Genomic DNA, 19,156 nt, shown 5'->3' on the forward strand with positions numbered 1-19,156 from the left:
TAAAATTACTTGTGCTACATTGAATGTCAGAGAATATCCAAAACAAAATCATCTCTTTTTTGGGGGGGTTAGGTCAGAACAAAATTCTCTCTAATAAGATGATGATCATGTAGAAGAGAAGTGAACAGTTCCAATTTCCGAAGATAGAGAGAAACTTGAAATGAAAATGAGAATAGGCAGAAGCAGAGGCTAACAACAGAGAATAGAATATTTATCACTTTTTCACTTTGCTTCTCTCTCTACACTTCCATGGAGCCTCCACCTTCCTATTCCTATTCCCCATTCCCATTCTCACTTGAGCGCCACACACAGATACAAATGCACGATCCCATTCTCTTCTTCCTCTTCTTCGCGTCCCTCTCCTCCCTTCTCTTCCTCTCTTTCTCTCTCTTCAAACGCTTCTCGACAAAAAAGGAACACCACCACCATACTCAAAAAGTTCCCAGCTTGTTGGGAGAGGAACAGAGACCCAAGAAGAAGAGAAAGAAGCCCAAGAAGAAGAGAACCCAAGGTGACGACGCCGCCAATTCGGGTTCGGGTTCCGACTCGGGGCTCCGACTTGAATCCACGTGCCAGTATCCGTTTACGTCTTCCAGTAGCGTTATGCAGAGAAAGATCAAACAGCAGTATGATGAGCTCGTCAGATGCAACCACTTGAAGAAACTCACGCTGCCCCAGGTTTTTCTTAGTCGCATTTCAATGCTTTCTTTGCTTCCTGTGTCATATACGTCTTTGTTTTTCACTATTTTATTACCCCCTTTTAATTTTTTATTTATTTATAGAAATCTGTTTTAAATAAAGGGTAGAACAGTTGCTGAAAGGATAGCATTAGCCACTAGCTGATAATGAAGCAGATTTTTTTTGTTCTTAATGATGCAGAGTCACGTTGGAGTTAGTGAAAAGTAAAACTTTGTTTAGTTCTTCCTCTGAACTGCATAATGTCTTGTAGTGAATAAAAAGGGATATGGAGTGTTGCATTTGACACAAGGGTGTGTGGTATTTGTGTCAGTGAGCGGGGTATGTTCTATAGATTGATGAAATAATGCAATTAATATGTTAGTGTGTGTTTGGGAGGCAGTTGAATTCAATGCCAACGAACTTTCAGATGAAAGCTACAATATAGTTGGTTTTTAAATTTTGCATTGAAACATGCAATTTCTCCGTTCAACTTAGTTTCAACTCTTATCCAAACACACCCTTAATAATTCTGAAATAAGTACGTGTAATTCAAGAAGATATGCGGCACAAGCTGTGGAAGTACAAACCTGTAAACCTTTTGAATGTATTTGGGTTGTTTTGGATGAGCAGTTTGGGGGAATATACAGAATTTTTTTAGGAAGCAAGCATACTATAAACGTAGTGCAATTGAGCAGATAACATAAATTCAGTGTATATGATTGGTAATATTGTCTATCTCTACAACATGACTTGCCATATGATTTTGTGGATGCGCCAAGGGTACCCTTAACTCCTATGTTGACAGCAAAGTGCTCTTTCTTTGGTAGTATTCATTTTATATTTCACTTTCAGAGGTTGTTTTTGCTTTAAGGATCATGAATGGTCTTTTTTTTTAATGGTACTTGCAAGTTTCAACCTATTATTATTATTCAAAATGAGGTATCAGTGTCAAATTTATTTTAATGTGAACCCTTTAAAAATTTAATTCTCTTATCATGTATAATGCAGGTTGTGCAGTTTGCTAATAGTTTGGTTGATGCTAGAAATGAGCTACAACACAAGTATGTACAAACTTATTTGGCATTAGACATTTCTGTCTACCTTTTACAACTATGCTAGCATGATAGTTGTGATCCATTTGTTCATGTTGGAGATATCAGGATTGCTTGGAACTTGGAAAGGATTAGTTAGGAACAATTAGTTGAAACGGATTAGTTAAATAAGGGAAGAGGGATCATTCTGATTTGTTAGCATTAGGGAATTGAGCAAATGCTCAGCTGTGAAAGGGGAAAACCCTTGGCGGAGAGATTTTTTTACCATGTTTTGCTCATTTTCAATCTAGAAATGTAACTTTTATTTTCTTTTTACTATTTTCTATTCTGGGTTCCTAACACCAAGATTTCTATGCTCTGTTATTCTGATTTTTTTACATCCTCTTATTGTAACAGAGCTGATGTGATTCAACGTAAGTTTGTAATAACGAAGGCTTTACTATGTAAGGCAGATAGATCTTCTTTTGACCGCCTTCATCAACAGGTTGGTTAGATAATGTGTTGTGACAAGGGAACCTTTATGTCATCAAGCTAAGCTTGCAGACACATTTGACGATCTAATTTTTTAATTTTTAGATATACAAGCTAGAATTAGAGCAAAAACGTTTAGAAGAGGATGTTTTTGTTTATAACTCGCTTCAACAACAGCTTAAACTGTCACCAGCCTACCAGAAGGTATACACTTAATTTGAAGCCTTTATAGGAGGATTAATAAGCATCTTCCCTTTAATTTTATTGCAAAAATATGTTGATGTTATTTAAATTACAATGTAAACACTACTTGTTCATACGGTTCTTGGATTTCTTGTAACTTGCTTTTCATCTGTTCAGGAAATTTTCCTTGTATTGACTTACATTTTCTATGATATGCTAATTATTTAAACCTCTCTACAAAGATGCTTGAACTTGGAGCTTGCATGGAGAAGGAAAAATCAAGTGAACTGGGAGAGAACAGAGATGATGATTTTGCTGAAATTTCTTTTGAGGAATTGTTAGCACAGGAGAAGAAAGATTCATTTTGGTTAGTTTCATTTTTCTCTTTTTTCCGTTCAATTTTTTCTTTAGTTTGTTTTGGGAGCCTCTTCTCCCCATCTTGGAGGGGAAGGGTTGGATTCAATTCTCCAATAACCACTTTTTTTGTGTTTGTACAGGCAAAAAAATGGGAAATCAAGACTAAGCTCAAGCTAATAACACTACTAGCTTGGTTAACTGTAACCTCCTGAGTTAGTTTAGTATGTACATCCAATACCTGTAGTAGTGTGTTGTCACAGGAATGTTCTTTTTGGTTCTTTGCCTGTGCCAATTTTGGTTGTTAATGGAATATAGATGATACAACTTTGAGTTTATTTTAGAAATTTATGAATGGAAGCCAGTTAAATTGAAATTAATGCGACATATGATATAGCATTGTTACCCTTTTAGGGCCAAGGGATAAGAAACAAGAAAAAGAGGATGGCTGAGACTATCATTGTCACCAATTATGTTTAGATAACCAACAGTTAAAACAACGATGTATTTGGATTATCGATGCCAATTGCAATGCCATGCCTGCTCAGAATATTTTCGGTCTTCAATCGCTTGTTTGTTTTTTAAACCCAAGTCATTAAGTAACCACAAAGACTAATGGTGCTGATATTCTATACTAGTACCTAACATTGTTCCGAAAGGATTGTCTCCTCAAATCAAAGCATTCAGCAAAAAAAAAAAAAAAAATACTCTTTACGTAGATGCTAAATAGCCAGCAAACACAACCATGTCAGGAATTGAGACCTCGATTAGAATCATAACCCCAGGCAAATATCATGTTTGAAGTGTCATTCCAAAAAGCTAATACTAATCAGTACAAAACATTTTTCGTGTAGTGTGCATGAACCTTTCGTGTCAAATCTTATTTTAAAAGTTATCGGTTCACATTCCCAATTCGTGCATTTCTTGTTTCCTTTCGTGCATTTTAAATTTGAACTGATCGGTGTGCCATGAACATAAATGAAATATTTTCAAGTAGTAGGCTGATGAAAGTTTCGTCGTTTGTAAATGATTTAGTGCACATTTGATTTTGCATTTTTTTTTTCATAAAACGCGTATTCGACATGATTTTTAGAAGTTAATAGCTACATGTGTTGGATGCAACCCTTGACTATTGAGTATACACGAAGTTCAAGAAGAATCTTGTCACTGCTATTGAAAAAACAAAAAACTGACGTGATTTGGGTGTAACAAGTGATCATACAAAGTTACAAACAATAGCTTCTGCAATGGACATGGATGTCGTGTCAAACTGAAGCGAACAAGCTCATACGATGCAGTATAACCAAAAAAAATAATCTGAAGTGGTAAAAAAATCATAATAATAAGTGCAAATGAAGAGAACTTGAAAGACACCCCAATTAAGTACTGAACTAAAATACCAACATTTGATTAAGAACATGTAAAGCAGGAACTGCCGCACACAAGTACGTTTTTTTACTGGCAAAAACCCACGCTCAATAAAAAAATTGTTGTAACTATTTTTTTCCCCTTAAAATCATATACCTTCTATTCCAAACAAAAGATGCAAAACGTGTTTCCTATTTTGCTTGGGTGAGAGCTGACGTTAAAACAAGAATAGAACATCGAAATGTTTAAAGAGTTTCCCTCAGATGAAGGATGTATCATGTCGTTTTTTACATTCTAATATTTTCTTGTAACCTAGATCGAGTAACATTCTACTCAATCCTGGCATGAGTTGAAAGTTATAGTTTCTACAAGATGTCATGAGTTGCATCCAAAAATATGTGATCTGAATTTATCCAGCTCAGTGAGCACCTCTTCCTCTGGTCGATATATTATATCTCTATCATCCGCCATATCTGCATCATAAAGAATTGGGAAAAAGAAAAAAGCTTTAGTTATATTACATGCACAATAATGACCAAAACCTATGATACATATCAGAATATTTTCATATCTCCGGCATTTTACAATTTCCTTTTCACATAATAATAAAATCAAGAAATTCATGGGAACAATCAGAAACCCACTACTTTATACAATAAGTCAAACAAGGGAGTATAACTAGGTTTGGCAAAATTCAACCCCACTTGTGCCACAATCTGTTATGGACGAGAAATCCAAAAGATGCCATAAATTTCTGTTACCTGTAGGGTGCCCCCTCCACCACTACTTTCACAATCATCAGAAACACTAACAATTGTCCATGGATCAGATGCATTCCAGTGGAAGTCAACAACCTTGTCCCTGAATGCACAAGTACACATCGTATTGAAACATTATTATTAATAAGATCCATCAGTGTTGCATGGTTGGCACAGAGTATTTACTTTGTCAACAGTCAAATATTACATCACAGCAAATTACAATATTGTGCAATTGAACAGTTCCAGTTGCAATAAAAACTCAAACAGCTTAAACATAATGTTGAATTCCAATGAACTGAATAAAGAAATGAAAGCACACAACCATTTGATATCATACCTATGCCCAGCATGTCGAAAGAATAAACCAGGGGGAGTATTTGATGCTTTTGAACTAGCAGAGTCTGTTGTTTTACCAACCTAATAGTAGTTTTTTAGCTTGACACCAAAAATTTTAGATAACAAAAACAAACATGCAATATAGGAAAAACAAAATTCTGGCATCACCATCAATCATAAAAAATTAAAAATACAATAAGCAAGAGTGATAGAATAGCTATAGCCCATCAAACCTCATCTTGATTTTTACAAAAAGGTCCATTTTTTTCCTGCCAACAGGATTCTATGCATGACTTTAGCAAGCAGTGATAATTCAGAAAACTAAATTATCATGATAGGACTAGCCCAGTTGGAAATAAAAACAGATAAGCAAAAAGATTCTTCCAAATATTTCTGATGTGCGGCATTTAGATCTCTTATTTTTCCTGGAAGGGCTTAAACAACAATAACAAAAAGGCCTGTGAATTCAGGTTTTTCAGTAGCTCTAGCACTCAAATAAAATTTTTAAGTCCATAAGATCTACATTTGATTAGTATTAGTATAATATACAAATTCACATTTCATAAAAAGAGAGGTGGCATGGGACAAAAAGGTCTATGACTTGAAAAAATTTTAGAGTTCAAACCTTGTCATGGTCCCAGATGTTTAAAATACCATCTTCAGCAGTACTTCCAAATACAGATGACTTGTCAGGACTCCACTGAAACAGATCAAAATTGTAGGTTAACAAGCACTCAATTACAATGCCCAAAACTGAAGTGCACATTAAAACTGCAATTAAAAGAAACAAGGTGGGATCCTCCAGCCACCTGTACAGAGGACTGCTGCATCATGACCTTCAAATTTATAGATAGGTGATCCAACTCCACCACTTGTAAGATTTCAACGATCGAACATGTTAATTGTATTATCAGCAGAACTGAATCCAAAGCAACAAAAAATATGAGGATTCAAAAGGCAAATAAACTGTTTCAGTAGCTAAATAAAAGCAACTAATTTCTATTCTAAGTCAAACCCATTAAAAGCATTAAGAACTAAAAAAGATAGCTTCAAATAAAGAAAAATCAGAGCTTATTTCATGTTCATTCAAATAGTCAGGGGCAGGGGATACCCAGTCAGGATAAAATTTATATCATGAGGACTCCAATCAACACAATGAAGATCTCCATTATGCGCCTTGTCAACCTGCTTAAAAGATAAACATGGGGCAAAAAAAAAAAAGAAGGGAAATGTAAGAATATTCAAATCTAAATTACTAATGTTGCATAATAGTAATTGAAAGAAAAAAAAAGTATCAAACCCAAATGACAATATATATATGCACAAAAAAAAAAACAGATGGGATTTATGAAAAACCATATTTTCAAATATGCCAAATATTCAAATGTAACAAAACCTCAATTAAAAACATAAGTTGTACTCAAGTCATTTTCCTCTTAGAATAAATATTAGTAATAGTAACAAAATTTATGAGCATTTGTACTGCCAAGGGTTAGGTTCATTATTCACAAGCCACCAAACTCTTTATGCAATTCAAATTCCACAAGTGATGGGATGTTTGTGATGGTGCCAAACTTAGAATATTTTTCTTATCTCTTGACTAATTTTAGCTATTACCATTGGGTGTTTTGAAACATGAAGAAATCAACAATAATGTAGATGAACTGAAGAATTTAAACCTTAACAACTGGAGCAGATCCAAGTCGTGCATCCCAGAGTATAAGGTGAGAATCATCACCTACACTACAGAACTCCTGTGCACTACAATTCAGCGACAAAAAAGTGAAGGAAGTACATCAGAAAACAACAAAATAGAAAAGGAGAAAAACAATATGGAAATAAGCAAGTCAATCCATTAATATTTGACAGATATCCAAAACATAGTTTGAAATTGAAATTTGACAGTTCAATCCATTATCAATGGCGGAAGGCCAGAATTCACCCATATAAGCACACTATTCTGGCCTAAGGTGCAACCATAGCAGGCCTCCCTTCACAAATTGCCCATGGCAGAGGGGATCGAAAAACGCCATGTTAGAGTTTTTTTTTTTGATCAGCAAACGCCATGTTAGAGTGTTATGGCAGCACAATAACAATTATTTAAAAACATTGTAAGAAATTTAAACTAATGGAAAATAAACTTGACATCTTTTGTGATGAGAAGGCAATAAAAAGACTCCAACCTCCAGAAAGAATAAAGGGTTCAGTTGGGCACATAGCCAGAGCAAATTCAGCATTATCCTTATGACCAGTTAATACCTACAAAAAGGTATGGCTTAATATTTCAGGAGCCTGACTTATGAATAAAGGTGTGGAAGAACCAAATTTTGTAAGAAAAAGAATGTATGAAAACATACCAAGTCTGGACGAGAAGTGGTAGCCCCCAGAACAGCATGACGATTAGGTTGAGTTTCAACATCCCATATAAGTACCTGTTTTACAAAAAAGAAAATTATAATTCAGTTATCAAACTTTGACTAGTTCATTGACAGAAAAATTGAGGATAAAAATTCAAATACTAGACATAACGATATTCTAATTTGACAGTGAAAAGGAAACATAAAAGGCATTGCTTCACCTCAGGACAATCCGTGTGAGTAGCTACTATCTTACTGTTTTGCTGAAACTCCCTGATTCTATTCACCTGAAAAAAAAATAAGTAACTAAACCCAATGCTCAAGTAAATTATAAACAAACTTTGCAGACAGTAAATAAAATTTAAAATAGCGCACTACAGTGGTGGAGCAGCCCCTGCCCACTACAGGGACTGTTGTAGCAGAACGGTATAGTCTACCTCAGACCTCACTTGGTTGAATAATGTGTGTGAGTTGTTGTAAACTCCAGTTAACTTTGGGGCTGGCCACTACGGGCAGCTATTTGAGATTTAAAAATACTGATTATAAATGGCTGTGATAAAGGTGAAAAGTGTGGTTCCCACCATAACTAAGCCAGAAACATACCTCGCCAGGATGTAATACAGTTTTGTACTTCTTGAAAAAGGGAGAGCGAGCTTCTTCATTAAACTGGAAGATTAAGACAGAAAGAAAGGTAAATTAAGGGGGTAAGTATTAATTATTAATAAATAAATTAGAAACATAATAACAGTAAGAGAGGTGGTAACCTCTGCAGCAACCCTGGGTTTAACAAGAGTATTGGGAACACTGCCATCAGTCTGAGAAGATAAGAAGAGAGTAAGTAAAATTTGAAATGAAAGGAAAGGAAAAGTAGTTAAAGAGCGACCTGTTCGGAAAGATAGAGACGGTGACGGTTCCTGAAAGTGGCTTGCTCTAGCAGAGGACCCCATCTGCCCTAAGAAGCCAAGGAGAGAACCTGCAAGAACCAGACACTTCCACTCTCTCTGTCTTCTGCCCATTCATTTCATTTGTACTTCCACTTCCACTCGCCTCACATTCTCCAAAGTTTTCGTACTCCAACTATTAAGCAAATCTATTTTATTTCAATTTTTAATATAGAACAGTAATATTTGTAAAAATGACAAAGAAGTAGTACTATTAAAATAAAAAAAATACTTTATCTAATTTCTTTAATATATATTATGATAGTATTTACTTAAAATTTACAAAATAATGTTGCTAAAATAGAAATTTGACATAAATGGTGTGAGAAAAAAACATATAAATAAATATAAAAATTAATTAAATGTACTAATAATATAAAAATATTATTATTTAAAGTTTAATATTTATACACTGTTAGTGTAAAATAATCTTATATTATTATTCAATAAAAAATTATCATTTAAACTACTTTAAAATAATTATTTTAAAAATTATAAAACTTATCATATATAACGTTGGAGGTGAATAATTGAGTATATAGAATAACTTTTTTTATTATTTAATGTATGATTAAATTATTAATTTTTGTCATTGTTCAATTCACACTAGGAAGTAGGAAACACTATCAAAATTTGTAAAAAATAAAAATAAAAAAATCCATATCCCTAAGCTCTCGGGTTCAATCCCTAATACTACTAGACATTACCAAAATCTTGTTAACAATTTTGGTCGGGTTGATTTTTATATTGTATATTAGTTATTGTTGTATATTATTATTATTATTATTCTCATTATTATTAGTACGAGAATGACGTAATGCAATAGTCTTCACCCTTTGACTTCACTAAGATTTTAATTGCGGACGGCTGGGTCCATAAAAACATGTCCTAATGCTTTTAAATTGGGTTTCAGGAGGCACTCCCAAGCATAAAAATGAGACCATACCATGCATTATTATATACATTTTCATCAATTTCATAAGAATATGTTAAAGATAATCATCTGTTTGAAGGTTTCTGTTTCGAATCCTATGAAAAACCTATCCTTAGAGAAGGGGAGGATAAAATTGTTTTAGTATTCCTTTTATCATATATTAATATAAAGTATTCATTGATTTTATGAAAGATTAATATACGTCCAGAACTACTTTTAATGAATTTTCTCTTCTAGCTATATTTTGTTTTTCGTCTGTAAGTTTTGAATTGGAGTTAGACCAACAGCACGATACTGCTTTTAATGCATATCTACATAATAAGTATTAAAATTGAAAATTTTAAACAACAATAAAATTATTATTTAATAGAATAATAGTTATTTTTTTCTTTTAAAAAGAATTACATGGTATAAACTTCAATCTGACGTTGAGAATCAGAAGGGAAAAAAAAGAGTTATTCAATCAAAATGTTGTTTCCAAATTTAAAGATGCATAAATTAGTCAAAATGTAAGTGATATTTTTGTTACCACACAAGAATTATTTTCCAGAAAAACAAAGAAAAGTAAAAGTGTTTAACACCAAAAAAAAAAGTGTTGTGTTGTATGGCAGAAACAAGGGGAGGCAAATGTATTTCATTAGGCAGAGACAGTTTGAAGGATAGTTTATCACGAAAACGAAATGGCAATGATCCCTGTAAGATGAGAGATCGCACCTTCTCTTAACCTTTTTTCGTGCTTCAAATCCAAATCGCGATACATTCAAATGGGTACGTCTCTTTCATTTCCCTCATTCATGCATGCATTTTCTACGTAAATATACTCATCAAAGCCTTCTATAGTAACTCCTTTTTTTTTTTTTTTTGTAATTTCCGTTTATTACAATTGCCATCAAATATTAATGGTGTTAGTGGCTAGCTATAACGGATAACGATATTTTCAGTTATTTATTTATAAATATTTTTCCAGTTTTCAAGTTAAGATTAGTTTGTTATTAATTGATGTTGGTTTGATTTGATTAATCTTGGCCATTTGATCCGTAACATGGCAAAATTATACATCTTTATTGTTTATACGTGAAAGTAAAATGTTGAGGTGACACCTAATTTAATGTGTGCTTGAAAATTGTACAAGTTTTGTGCTTCTAATTTTTGTCTCAACTAAGATTGAGTATGTGCTTATACAGCGAACAATGAGAAATGTTGTTCCACTCAACTTATTGATGGAGATGGTGCCTTCAATGTTGCCGGGATTGAAAACTTCATGAAAGAGGTTAAATTAAGTGAGTGTGGGCTTTCCTATGCCGTGGTTTCTATTATGGGTCCACAAAGTAGTGGTATGCTTCGTGATCTCAATTTCGTTTCTTATTATTTTCATAAGCTGATTTGTTACCAGTCAATTTGCACTTGAGGATGTGTATCTTATTAATATATATATTTTTACTTCATACTGAATGCTAGAGGTGATTGTATATTAAGATTGATGGGAATTGGGAATATAAAATTGATGTTTCGTGTTTGTGCCTTGTGTGTTACAGCTGACAAGTGAGCAATAACTTAAAGTTGATCTTTGGTATAGGTTTATGACTAAATTACCTATACATATACTAGTGATTTCTAATGATTAAGTTCAACCACTTTGATCCTTTTCTTAATCCCCCCCTTTGAGAATTTTATCTTATTGATTTTATTCTATGAAGGGATGCTTAAATTGTTGACCTTTTTCTTTGGTTTGGACAGGCAAGAGCACGCTCTTAAATAGTTTGTTTTGTACTAACTTCACAGAGATGGATGCATTTAAGGGAAGGCATGTTTCTACAACCCCCATTCATTCACTTCAACAGTCCAATCTGGCTATCACAATTAACAAGGTGAACCTGATAGGACGTGTTTGTTTTCAGGTCTCAAACAACCAGAGGAATTTGGATGGCTAGATGTGTTGGGATAGAGCCTTGTACACTTGTGATGGATTTGGAGGGTACTGATGGAAGAGAACGTGGAGAGGTGGTTTTTTCTCACCTTAACTTTCCTTGACCATTCCGGTCATGATCTAGAGTCTGTTGCCTTTTGCATTTTTATTTATATCATATCTTGGCAATGCATATATGTTAATGTGTTTGTAGCCCCAGTGGAACACAGTACATAATACCTTTTTTATGATAATTTGCAATATTCTTATTTGCTCATGATTTTTGCGGGTAATGTTTAATTATTTATTTTTTCCTTGTGAAATAATACTTTAAATTTTTGTTAGCAATGCTAAATGAGAGGATTCAACTATCTCTTAGTTTCATTACATTTATGTATTTTAGTAAGTTGACAAGAATACATAACTCTGCAATCTTTCTGGTTTTGCATTTGCACTATAGTGGATTAATAATAGTCAATGATACAGAACTTTTGGCTATTCAAACATGTAATTAATCTTCCATTAGGAAATATTAGAACAAAGAGAAATGAGAAATGATACTTCTGCCTTTGGTTGTTTCTCCATTATACTGAAATCGTTTTCCCCCCAGGATGATACTACATTTGAAAAGCAGAGTGCTTTATTTGCTTTGGCTATTTCTGATATAGTGCTAATAAACATGTGAGTTCTTTTACGCTTCCTTCCTTTTAATTATTTTTAATATAGACTTATGCTAAAAAATTTAAAGTTCGAGTAAGTATGTAACTGTTGTACTTCTTTGTTTTAATGTTTTTTTTAAAGTCAAATCTTCTTTCTTCGCGCAATTGATCTTTCCTCCCCTTTATTATTTGTAAAGGTGGTGTCATGACATTGGTCGCGAACAAGCTGCAAATAAGCCGCTTTTAAAAACTGTGTTTCAGGTATCATTCAATAACCTATTGACTACAAGCAACAGTTTCCAATCTAAAAAGTTGTTATTTATCTAATTGCATGCTTGTATTTGCTTTCAGGTCATGATGAGATTGTTTAGTCCACGCAAAACAACAATGTTGTTTGTCATACGTGATAAGACAAAGGTGTGACAGCAAAATGTTGCTGCTTGTTTTGATAATTCTAAATATTTTCCTGTATTTCATTTTTTATTGTTTATATATCTTTATTTACTATGTGGTTAACCTTTTCCTTTCGTAGACACCACTTGAAAATTTAGAACCTGTTTTGAGAGAAGATATTCAGAAGGTAATGCAGTGATCTCACTTTTATATGATGTTATCAAATAGGTATCCAATTTTTTTGTTAACCTTTATTTCTCTACTTTTTACTTGGCAGATATGGGATTCTGTTCCTAAACCAGATGCTCACAAAGAAACCCCATTAAGTGAATTTTTCATTGTAATCACTTAACTTATTAATGTTCACTTACACATAATAGAGTTGTATTGGACTTTTATAGTACTAATTCTTTGCACTTGGCTACAAATGACCAGGTTGAAGTTGTTGCTCTTTCTAGTTTCGAAGAAAAGGAAGAACAATTTAAGGAGCAGGTATGAATTAGTACTAGCTTCCTTTTGGTTTGCATGTTGTTCGTATTGAATGATCAATTATCAGCATGGGTGGCTAATGTCGCTTAGTGTGTGTATTAGTTTAGCTTTCATAGTGTAAAAAAAAGTTAGCCATTTAAGTACTCTAATTTGCATATATTGTTGATTCTGATTAATCTTAAATGTAGGTTGCCAACTTGAGGCAACGATTCTATCATTCTATTGCTCCAGGTGGGCTTGCAGGGGATCGGCGTGGAGTAGTTCCTGCTTCAGGCTTTTCTTTTAGTGCTCAAGAAATCTGGAAAATCATTAAAGAGAACAAGGATCTCGACCTTCCTGCACACAAGGTAAATATCTAGAGTTCTACTGCTTTTGTTTTACATGTATCTTGATTTTATTAATTATTATGATCCACCCACCTGTAGGTAATGGTAGCTACTGTACGATGTGAAGAAATTGCTAACGAGAAATATGACCTTTTTGCTACAAATAAGGTATTTACATTTCTATTTTGTATAGTTGTCCAACGCTTGACAATCTTAAGTACTAAAGCCATGGAAATTACATTGTGATTATAACTCAGGATTGGTGTGAGTTGGAAGAGGCTGTGCAATCTGGCCCTATTTCTGAATTTGGGAAAAAGCTCAATTCACTCCTTATTGCTTGTCTTTCTGAGTGAGTATAGCTAATTTTATGATATTTCTTTTATGGCTCATTTATTGAATACCATGCTGATGCTATATTATAACCCTGCTAACTTTGGTAGCTTTACATTATTTTTGTTTGGAAATACTTGGTCTTTGCTTTGTTGATTAGATTGTCACTTTTTTTTTTAATTAAAGACCATTATTATTATTATACAAAAGAAGAAATTAAGGCAAAGAAAAGATGATTACAAAGAATTAGGAGGGCAGGAAATCTTTATTTAAACATATTAAAAGGAGAGAGTTACTTATAATGGCCTTTCCTTCAAAAAAGGGCTTTCCCTTTCTACAACTGAGCTACTGCTTAATTTCCCCAAAGCTAGCAATTCAATATGAATCTCGTTCTACTATTAAAGGTGAGCCTTATTACTAACAGCACCATACTAATTCTATAACTACTTTGTAACTATTTCTTTAACTTCCAGGGACCTGTCATGCATGTTGTTGAAACATTATATATGAAAATTACTTGATGTGAACTGAAGGTATATTGAGATATTTTCTTTTACTCTAGGTATGATGCTGAAGCCAACTATTTTGACGAAGGTGTGAGATCTGCAAAACAAAAGCAACTTCAAGAAAAACTGTTTCAAGTAATTATTCTGAACTTCATTTTTGTGCAATCATGATTGTTTGACCTTTTCTTTTATGTTAACATAAATGAATTAGCCAGTGATTATCGAAAGAGAAACAAAAATTGATGATGTTGAAATAATAATGACTAGTTGAGATATTGAATTGTCATGTTTATTTTTCTTAAATGCTTTTGGAGATTTGTGATAATTCTTAGATTTATAATGTTGTTATATTTTCCTTAATGCCTTTTCAATTGGTAGCTTGTCCAACCAACATTCCAAATTGTGCTGGGACATATGAGGTCCGGAATTTTGGATAAGTTTAAGGAAGCATTTGACAAGGCATTGAATGGAGGGGAAGGGTTTTCTTCTGCTGCCAATAAGTGCATAGAGATTTATATGGCTCAGTTTGACGAAGGATGTGCAGGTATTGAGAAATCTGTCTATCCTTTTTTATTAGACATCAACAGATTAAAGTTGAATGCCCAATATCTTGGAAAGGAAAAGAGTGACCCAAAGAGATGGATATACATGAAGTTGATTGTGTATCATTATTAAATTGGTGCTGAGAGCATAATTGCTAACTTTTTTGTTCATTCCAATAATCTACTGAGAGATTTAAACTTATTTGTTGCAAGTATGCATCTAACTCACTTTAGTGAATTACAATTTGGCACTGATATATTATCCTTGCAGATGTTGTTATTGAAATAGCAAACTGGGATACATCTAAAGTAAGGGAGAAGCTACAGCGTGATATTGATGCACATGTTGCATCTGTACGAGCTTCTAAGATGTCAGAACTTGTTTCATCATATGAGGTACATGTTTGAGATTCATGCTTCACAAATTCTTGAGTGTATTTGAGCTCAATAGCACTTGTAATATTGCAGATGATATATGTTTGTGCCAAATAGACCAAATGAACAATATTTGAAATCTTTTAGATGGTTATATGAAATCAGAACTAGAAAAGTTTCCACCATAGTTACCGGGGAGAAAATGTGTTGGTTGATAGTTTGATACAATGTACTAATGTCAATATTGTGCCTATTAATTATAGCAAGTCAAAATTTATATGGAGTTTGTCTGCTTTGTGACACTTGGTGGAAGTTTGCTGTGTTTCTATAGATGACTGGCTAACTTCGTGGGAAGTTTGTTGATTATAGTACTCTTGCAGGAAAAACTGAAAGAGGCCTTGTCTGCACCTGTTGAAACTCTATTGGATGCAGCTAATAGTGATACTTGGCCATCAATAAGGAAACTTCTTAATCATGAGACTCAATCAGCTGTTTCTGGGTTCTGTGTTGAACTTATCAGATTTGATGTGGATGAACAAACAAAAAAGAGCATGATTGTGAGTTTAGATGATTATGCAAAGGGTGTGATAGAAGCCAAGGCTAGGGAAGAAGCTGGCAGAGTTCTAATCCGTATGAAGGACAGGTATGAAACTTATGCAACATTTAAGTTGACTTGTTAGACTTGTTGAGTTTTGCTTTAGAGGCACTTATCTTAAATTTCAAAGCAGGTTTTTGACATTGTTTAGTCATGATTCTGATTCAATGCCTCGTATTTGGACGGGAAAAGAAGATGTTCGAGCAATCACCAAGTCTGCCCGCTCTTCGGTATGACATATAATTAAGATTCACATATTGTTACCTGAGTTTGTATTACATTTGAGATTAGAGATACCTTTTTAACCAAATTTAATAATTTACAGTGCTTAAAGTTGCTGTCTGTAATGGCTGTAATTCGCTTGGAAGATGGTGATGACATTTATGATATTGAGAAAACATTAATAGTTGCATTAGCAGATTCATCAAGCAGTTCTGCTAAAGATAAGAGCATGACGGCAGTTAAGCCACTAGCTTCAAGCACTTGGGATCAGGTGCAATTTTATTATTGCTATATTATATTTGATAAATGATAGATCAGAAATGCAATCTATGAAGATAATTAACTAGTATATCTCTTCCCTCTATCTGATACCAAAGTGAGATAGGAACTAATGGGGTGTGAGCGTATGGAAATTACACTAAGTGAAACAAAAATGAACGCATGCTGGTACAAACTTGAGCCCTAATCAAAAGTTTGTACCAAATTATTGAACTTTGCTCCTCGATAATTAATTGAGGAATTCCGGCGATCTTCACTCTAACAATCTATCACACATCATGCACATGAACTTAATTACTTCTTCCAATTTCTTGAGTCTAAGAGCACCTCTAATGGATGTTCCATAAATGGATTTCTTAAGTTATTTTTTGTAGTCCCCATACTATTATGTCATTCTTAATAAATTCATACACAATTTTGTTTCAATGATAATAAACTAAAAAATTTTAAGAAACTTATATTTTTTTTTTACTTTCACTTAACTATAGTTGAAATAAATTAATTAATTCAAATTTTGACTTATTACATAATCAAAGATAATGACATGGAAGAAAAAACATAAGGATTAAAAATACATAAACTTACATAAAATTAATTTTCATTATTTTGGTTTCCAAAACATTTCCAAATATGTTTCATTAAGTCTAATCTTACCTCCATTCTTGTAGATACCATTGAAACCTTTTTATCCCATGTGATTGGGTACCCGTGGCTCCTAGACATAACTCTTTACGAGTTTGGTACAATTGTATCAGAAGAAGTGAGCAAGAAAATAGAAGAATGATAGAGATTTTATTAAGGAAAAGAATGATTAATAGATATTTTAGGCTAAAGAATGTTGTGTTTTGATCTCCTGCATGTTCTTATAATTTGAGTATATTTTATATTCTTGTCACTGATCATTTGTTCTAATTAATTTTCTCTGTAGGTACCGCCCTCTAAAACATTGATCACACCCGTCCAGTGTAAATCCTTGTGGAGGCAATTCAAGATGGAGACAGAATATTGTGTCTCTCAGGCCATTTCTGCACAGGCATGATGTTCTATACATTGTTTTTATAATTTTCAAGGTTCCTCTATTTATAGGAAAATCTATTATTGAAAAATTATAAGAAATGTGAAACCTATGAATTTCTTTTGCGGTCTTGATTAGGTTCGTGTGTAAGGATTACACGATGATTTGTTGAGAAGTGGACATAATTAGTATGATAAAACATCATGGATGCATATTATGTAGGCATTTGATTTCTGTCACTGATCAAACATTTTACTAACTTTTACTTATTGATGATGTAGTTTATTTTTAATTTCAGGAAGCCAACAATCGTAGCAGCAACTGGTTACCTCCTCCATGGGCGATTGTGGCTTTGATTATTCTTGGATTTAATGAATTTATGACACTTTTAAGGTGGAAGCCAACTTTACCCATTTGATATCTTTCTAACCTTTTCCTTTGAAAGAAACAAGGCTCTATTTATATTCGCTCTTAACTCTCCATATATCTTCTCTGTAATTTGTGTTTGAATTGCAATCAACTATTGAATGGGCCTTTTCAAGCCTAAAGAAATTTCTTAACTTTTGTCCAACCGTCTAACTTAACTGGTCTCACCTAAATTTGTTTTTCTTTATGGCAGAAATCCCTTGTATTTAGGTGTCATCTTCGTTGGCTATCTTCTCATTAAAGCCCTATGGGCGCAGCTTGACATTACGGGTGAATTTCGCAATGGAGCTGTGAGTAGCTTTTATGATTTGTTGTTCACTCCTTAAAACGTTGACTTGATTTTTTTTATAAGAAATGTAACTTTTCTGAACTTCCCCTAATATTAGTTTTTGAAAAGAGAGGTTAATCAACCAATAGGCCCGCACTTAGGTGCTTGATTACTTACATTTTATCATTTAAATTTAGAATTAAAACAAACTGAAACTTGGGAACCAAATGCCTTGTAAAAAACAGACCCCCAACTAAGGTTTACATACTCCTATAAGGATTTCTTGAAACTATTTCCCAACTACAGTTTACTTGCACTAATCAAAATTATGTATAAGTAACACATGGTTTTCCATATGATTTATTTCCCAGATATGTTTAGTATCCTAATGTTTTCTTTTTCTTTCAGCTTCCAGGAATCATCTCCTTGTCTAGCAAGTTTGTTCCAACTATCATGAACCTTATCAGAAAACTAGCAGAGGAGGGACAGGGCCATGCAAATAACGATCCTAGGAGAAGTCCATCAAAAAACAATCAAAGTGCTATTCCTGCTGGTAGAGTTACCTCATCTAGTGCTTCATCTAGTGTAACTTCACCGGGCAATGGAGCCGAGTATACGAGTTCATCAAAACATGAGTAGGTAAAGGTAGTCATATATATCTTACTTAAAAGCAAACTATTCTGTTAGAAGATGGTGGTTTCTGCAGGGTTTTTGCTAATCCACGAAGTTTTTTACTCGTGATCATTTTTTAAGACATTCAAAGGTATTAATTTTTATGCGAGTGCTGCACACGAGGGCTGCGTTTTGTTTAGAGATATCTCGGTTCGAGTTGGGTTCTTTAGTTAATTGGAGAACTTAGGTTATTCTACATGATTTTGTGTGTAAGAGTTGAATGTGTTCTGAAAGTTTAAATGTTGGAGTCGTGTGTTTATATTAGATTCTTAAGATTTTGACTGATGCAACTGCGTGTAAGATCATGTTTGCTACTTGTAATGCTAACAAGGTTGAAAGTAAAGATAGACTGCTTGCTTCAATTAGCTTGTTTGACTTTGGACACTAAACAATGTTTTGTATTGTTTAGAATTTTAGGATGATATTTTGTGGCAACAAAAATGAGTGTCTGGTTAACAAGTATGCATATATACATGCAAATGGATGACATGTCGATAGTGCTCGGTCATGGTGCCAATGATCGGTTTGGTCCCTAGCTTGAATGCCGTGCTGCATAATAACTTTCAAAACATCAAGTCTTCTATGATGAGCCTCGGGAAAATTATCAATATATATATATAGCCGGAAATAAAGAAAAATGATACTAGTACATTCACAAATTTTGGCAAAGACCTTTAAATTCTGTCAGTTATAAAAAGATTTCAGTGAAGCTTGGTCG

General features: G+C 33.5%; 2 protein-coding genes and 1 pseudogene across 2 annotated transcripts; 2 read left to right on the forward strand and 1 right to left on the reverse strand.

Moving 5' to 3' along the window:
* Nucleotides 1-28: 28 nt before the first annotated feature.
* On the forward strand, nucleotides 29-3,118 carry LOC114387729. Its single transcript, XM_028347933.1, has 6 exons — nucleotides 29-678; nucleotides 1,687-1,739; nucleotides 2,127-2,214; nucleotides 2,307-2,405; nucleotides 2,627-2,751; nucleotides 2,882-3,118. The coding sequence occupies exons 1-6, from the start codon at nucleotides 250-252 to the stop codon at nucleotides 2,916-2,918; spliced, it is 831 nt and encodes a 276-aa protein (XP_028203734.1). The 5' UTR covers nucleotides 29-249; the 3' UTR covers nucleotides 2,919-3,118.
* Nucleotides 3,119-4,125: 1,007 nt separating this feature from the next.
* Nucleotides 4,126-10,195, reverse strand: LOC114388039 (annotated as a pseudogene).
* A 4-nt stretch (nucleotides 10,196-10,199) lies between these two features.
* Nucleotides 10,200-18,800, forward strand: LOC114388040 (protein ROOT HAIR DEFECTIVE 3 homolog 1-like). Its single transcript, XM_028348376.1, has 23 exons — nucleotides 10,200-10,203; nucleotides 10,620-10,769; nucleotides 11,173-11,239; nucleotides 11,334-11,436; nucleotides 11,952-12,022; nucleotides 12,198-12,261; nucleotides 12,352-12,417; nucleotides 12,533-12,580; nucleotides 12,671-12,733; nucleotides 12,829-12,885; nucleotides 13,071-13,229; nucleotides 13,308-13,376; nucleotides 13,466-13,557; nucleotides 14,101-14,179; nucleotides 14,423-14,588; nucleotides 14,858-14,982; nucleotides 15,342-15,604; nucleotides 15,690-15,786; nucleotides 15,882-16,049; nucleotides 16,986-17,090; nucleotides 17,371-17,465; nucleotides 17,692-17,788; nucleotides 18,175-18,800. The coding sequence occupies exons 1-23, from the start codon at nucleotides 10,200-10,202 to the stop codon at nucleotides 18,403-18,405; spliced, it is 2,439 nt and encodes an 812-aa protein (XP_028204177.1). The 3' UTR covers nucleotides 18,406-18,800.
* The last annotated feature ends 356 nt before the right edge of the window (nucleotides 18,801-19,156 follow it).

The sequence above is a fragment of the Glycine soja genome, chromosome 15, assembly GCF_004193775.1.
Source record: "Glycine soja cultivar W05 chromosome 15, ASM419377v2, whole genome shotgun sequence".
Taxonomy (NCBI): domain Eukaryota; kingdom Viridiplantae; phylum Streptophyta; class Magnoliopsida; order Fabales; family Fabaceae; genus Glycine; species Glycine soja.